The sequence below is a fragment of the Oncorhynchus clarkii genome, unplaced genomic scaffold (genome assembly GCF_045791955.1).
Source record: "Oncorhynchus clarkii lewisi isolate Uvic-CL-2024 unplaced genomic scaffold, UVic_Ocla_1.0 unplaced_contig_9994_pilon_pilon, whole genome shotgun sequence".
NCBI lineage: Eukaryota > Metazoa > Chordata > Actinopteri > Salmoniformes > Salmonidae > Oncorhynchus > Oncorhynchus clarkii.
The window spans coordinates 4,904-10,000 of record NW_027258308.1 but is presented as its reverse complement, the minus strand read 5'-3'; the positions used below and the strand labels follow the sequence as shown (position 1 = coordinate 10,000).

The window sequence follows — 5,097 nt, the reverse complement described above, 5'->3', positions numbered from 1 at the left end:
TACATAGGTATTCCTCTTGTCCAGATGGGTTAGGGCAGTGGGCAGTGTGGTTGAGATTGCATTGTCTGTGGACCTATTGGGGCGGTAAGAAAAATTTAGTGGGTCTAGGGTGTCAGGTAGGGTGGAGGTGATATGGTCCTTGACTAGTCTCTCAAAGCACTTCATGATGACGGAAGTGAGTGCTACGGGGCGGTAGTCATTTAGCTCAGTTACCTTAGCTTTCTTGGGAACAGGGACAATGGTGGCCCTCTTGATGTGGGAACAGCAGACTGGGATAAAGATGGATTGAATATCAAATCAAATCAAATCACATTTATTTATATAGCCCTTCGTACATCAGCTGATATCTCAAAGTGCTGTACAGAAACCCAGCCTAAAACCCCAAACAGCAAGCAATGCAGGTGTAGAAGCACAGTGGCTAGGAAAAACTCCCTAGAAAGGCCAAAACATAGGAAGAAACCTAGAGAGGAACCAGGCTATGTGGGGTGGCCAGTCCTCTTCTGGCTGTGCCGGGTGGAGATTATAACAAAACATGGTCAAGATGTTCAAATGTTCATAAATGACCAGCATGGTCGAATAATAATAAGGCAGAACAGTTGAAACTGGAGCAGCAGCACAGTCAGGTGGACTGGGGACAGCAAGGAGTCATCATGTCAGGTATTCCTGGGGCATGGTCCTAGGGCTCAGGTCCTCTGAGAGAGAGAAAGAAAGAGAGAATTAGAGAGAGCATATGTGGGATGGCCAGTCCTCTTCTGGCTGTGCCGGGTGGAGATTATAACAGAACATGGCCAAGATGTTCAAATGTTCATAAATGACCAGCATGGTCGAATAATATTAAGGCAGAACAGTTGAAACTGGAGCAGCAGCACAGCCAGGTGGACTGGGGACAGCAAGGAGTCATCATGTCAGGTAGTCCTGGGGCATGGTCCTAGGGCTCAGGTCCTCCGAGAGAGAGAAAGAGAGAAGGAGAGAATTAGAGAACGCACACCTAGATTCACACAGGACACCGAATAGGACAGGAGAAGTACTCCAGATATAACAAACTGACCCTAGCCCCCCGACACATAAACTACTACTGCAGCATAAATACTGGAGGCTGAGACAGGAGGGGTCAGGAGACACTGTGGCCCACTCCGAGGACACCCCCGGACAGGGCCAAACAGGAAGGATATAACCCCACCCACTTTGCCAAAGCACAGCCCCCACACCACTAGAGGGATATCTTCAACCACCAACTTACCATCCTGAGACAAGGCTGAGTATAGCCCACAAAGACCTCCGCCACGGCTCAACCCAAGGGGGGGGGGGGCGCCAACCCAGACAGGATGACCACATCAGTGACTCAACCCACTCAGGTGACGCACCCCCTCCAGGGACGGCATGAGAGAGCCCCAGTAAGCCAGTGACTCAGCCCCTGTAATAGGGTTAGAGGCAGAGAATCCCAGTGGATTGTAAACACAACAGCCAGCTGGTCTGCGCATGCTCTGAGGACGTGGCTAGGGTTGCCGTCTGGGCCGGCAGCCTTGCGAGGGTTAACACCTTTAAATGTTTTACTCACGTTGGCTGCGGTAAAGGAGAGCCCGCAGGTTTTGGTAGCGGGACGTGTCGGGGTCCGCAACGGGCTGGTTTTCTTTTTGTTGTCCGTGATTGACTGTTGGGTGATTTGGTGCTGGGTTGGTACAGGTGTGTTGATATCCTTCATTGTGTTGTTGTCTCACTGCTATTGTCTGCCCAGCCTTCACCTCTAGTGGGCTGTGTTCTGTATTGGTCACTGTGATGTCTGTCGTCTAGTGAACTGTGTTCTGTATTGGTCACTGTGATGTTTGTCGTCTAGTGAACTGTGTTCTGTATTGGTCACTGTGATGTCTGTGGTCTAGTGGACTGTGTTCTGTATTGGTCACTGATGTCTAGTGGACTGTGTTCTGTATTGGTCACTGTGATGTCTGTCGTCTAGTGGACTGTGTTCTGTATTGGTCACTGATGTCTAGTGGACTGTGTTCTGTATTGGTCACTGTGATGTATGTGGTCTAGTGGACTGTGTTCTGTATTGGTCACTGTGATGTCTTGTGTCTGTGGTCTAGTGAACACTCTCCTATTAGAACTACATAAATTCAGTAAAGGTTTTGCATTTTGCAACCCTACTATTCAGTGTGTAGTGTTGTACAGACTACTCTGAGTGCACAAAACATTAGGAACACCTTCCTAATATTGAGTTGCACAAACCGGTGTGCCTGGTACCTACTACCCTACCCTGTTCAATGGCCCTTCAATCTTTTGTCTTGCCTATTCACCCTCTGAATGGCCCACACACACAATCCATGTCTAAAGGCTTAACAATCCTTCTTTAACCTGTCTCCTCCTCCTTCATCTAAACTGATTGAAGTGGATTTAACAAGTGACATCAATAAGGGATCATAGTTTTCACCTGGATTCACCTGGTCAGTCTATGTCATGGAAAGAGCAGGTGTTCTTAATGTTGTGTGTTGACATCAGTGCTTGTTACTCCAGCAGGACTGCTTAACAGTGGAAGGGGAGGACCTGAAGCACGACTTTGAGAGACTGCAACTGGCCATGGACATGGTGGGGTTCCTGCCTGCCACACGCAAACAGTATGTATATTACACACTCACACACACGTCTGTCTGTCTTTCTCTCTCTATCCCACCGTCTTTCTCTTTCTCCCTCTATCCCTTAGTCGTTATGTCTCTATCTTCTCCCTGCTGTCTGACTCTCTCCTCTCTGTCTGGTAGGATCTTCTCTCTGCTGTCTGACTCTCTCCTCTCTGTCTGGTAGGATCTTCTCCCTGCTGTCTGACTCTCTCCTCTCTGTCTGGTAGGATCTTCTCTCTGCTGTCTGACTCTCTCCTCTCTGTCTGGTAGGATCTTCTCCCTGCTGTCTGACTCTCTCTCTCTCTCTTTCCTCTCTGTCTGGTAGGATCTTCTCCCTGCTGTCTGACTCTCTCTCCTCTCTGTCTGGTAGGATCTTCTCTCTCTTGTCTGACTCTCTCCTCTCTGTCTGGTAGGATCTTCTCCCTGCTGTCTGACTCTCTCCTCTCTGTCTGGTAGGATCTTCTCCCTGCTGTCTGACTCTCTCTCTCTTTTTCCTCTGCTGTCTGGTAGGATCTTCTCCCTGCTGTCTGACTCTCTCATCTCTGTCTGGTAGGATCTTCTCACTGCTGTCTGACTCTCTCTCTCTCTTTCCTCTCTGTCTGGTAGGATCTTCTCCCTGCTGTCTGACTCTCTCTCCTCTCTGTCTGGTAGGATCTTCTCTCTCTTGTCTGACTCTCTCCTCTCTGTCTGGTAGGATCTTCTCTCTCTTGTCTGACTCTCTCCTCTCTGTCTGGTAGGATCCTCTCCCTGCTGTCTGACTCTCTCTCTTCTCTGTCTGGTAGGATCTTCTCTCTCTTGTCTGACTCTCTCTCTCCTCTCTGTCTGGTAGGATCTTCTCCCTGCTGTCTGACTCTCTCCTCTCTGTCTGGTAGGATCTTCTCCCTGCTGTCTGACTCTCTCCTCTCTGTCTGGTAGGATCTTCTCTCTGCTGTCTGACTCTCTCCTCTCTGTCTGGTAGGATCTTCTCCCTGCTGTCTGACTCTCTCCTCTCTGTCTGGTAGGATCTTCTCCCTGCTGTCTGACTCTCTCTCTCTCTCTTTCCTCTCTGTCTGGTAGGATCTTCTCCCTGCTGTCTGACTCTCTCTCCTCTCTGTCTGGTAGGATCTTCTCTCTCTTGTCTGACTCTCTCCTCTCTGTCTGGTAGGATCTTCTCCCTGCTGTCTGACTCTCTCCTCTCTGTCTGGTAGGATCTTCTCCCTGCTGTCTGACTCTCTCTCTCTTGTTCCTCTGCTGTCTGGTAGGATCTTCTCCCTGCTGTCTGACTCTCTCATCTCTGTCTGGTAGGATCTTCTCCCTGCTGTCTGACTCTCTCTCTCTCTTTCCTCTCTGTCTGGTAGGATCTTCTCCCTGCTGTCTGACTCTCTCTCCTCTCTGTCTGGTAGGATCTTCTCTCTCTTGTCTGACTCTCTCCTCTCTGTCTGGTAGGATCTTCTCTCTCTTGTCTGACTCTCTCCTCTCTGTCTGGTAGGATCCTCTCCCTGCTGTCTGACTCTCTCTCTTCTCTGTCTGGTAGGATCTTCTCTCTCTTGTCTGACTCTCTCTCTCCTCTCTGTCTGGTAGGATCTTCTCCCTGCTGTCTGACTCTCTCCTCTCTGTCTGGTAGGATCTTCTCCCTGCTGTCTGACTCTCTCTCTCTCTTTCCTCTCTGTCTGGTAGGATCTTCTCCCTGCTGTCTGACTCTCTCCTCTCTGTCTGGTAGGATCTTCTCTCTCTTGTCTGACTCTCTCTCTCCTCTCTGTCTGGTAGGATCTTCTCTCTCTTGTCTAACTCTCTCTCTCCTCTCTGTCTCGTAGGATCTTCTCCCTGCTGTCTGACTCTCTCTCTCCTCTCTGTCTGGTAGGATCTTCTCTCTGCTGTATGACTCTCTCTCTCCTCTCTGTCTGGTAGGATCTTCTCCCTGCTGTCTGACTCTCTCCTCTCTGTCTGGTAGGATCTTCTCCCTGCTGTCTGACTCTCTCCTCTCTGTCTGGTAGGATCTTCTCCCTGCTGTCTGACTCTCTCCTCTCTGTCTGATAGGATCTTCTCTCTGCTGTCTGCTATCCTCTACCTGGGCAACATCCTCTACAAGAAGAAGACCTACAGAGATGACTCCATAGACATCTGTAACCCAGATGTGCTGCCTACCATCTCAGAGCTGCTCCAGGTGAACCTCCATGTCTATTGGTCATCCATCCATCTATTCATTCATTCATTTGTGAATTTATCAGTCTGTCCGTACATCCGTCATCCATCCATCCATTGATTCATCCGTCCTGCCATTCATCCAATCATTCAGCATGGTTTCAGGTACGCTACGACAGTTATTAGTTTGAGGGCTGTTCTCAGGTCTGTAATGTTATTAACTTCAGTAGAGGCTTTAGCTATGGCTGAAAGAGAAACTCCCATCTTTTTATAATTCCGTGACCAAGTAGAGAGGGTGTTAACATGTGTTTTTCAAAAGGTATGTGTATTCAATTTCCTCAGCGCAGGTTTACAGACAGACACAGAG

The 5,097-nt window shown here is 49.1% G+C and overlaps 1 protein-coding gene across 1 annotated transcript in view; it reads left to right on the top strand.

Moving 5' to 3' along the window:
* LOC139396599 (unconventional myosin-IXAa-like) overlaps positions 1-4,752 on the top strand; it is a gene marked incomplete at its 3' end in the record, with an annotated part of 75,362 nt that extends 70,610 nt beyond the window's left edge. Inside the window, exons 6-7 of the mRNA XM_071143553.1 lie at positions 2,512-2,609; positions 4,626-4,752. Of these exons, the coding sequence (XP_070999654.1) occupies positions 2,512-2,609; positions 4,626-4,752 (225 nt within the window). The remainder of the gene's footprint in view (positions 1-2,511; positions 2,610-4,625) is intronic.
* Positions 4,753-5,097: the final 345 nt, after the last annotated feature.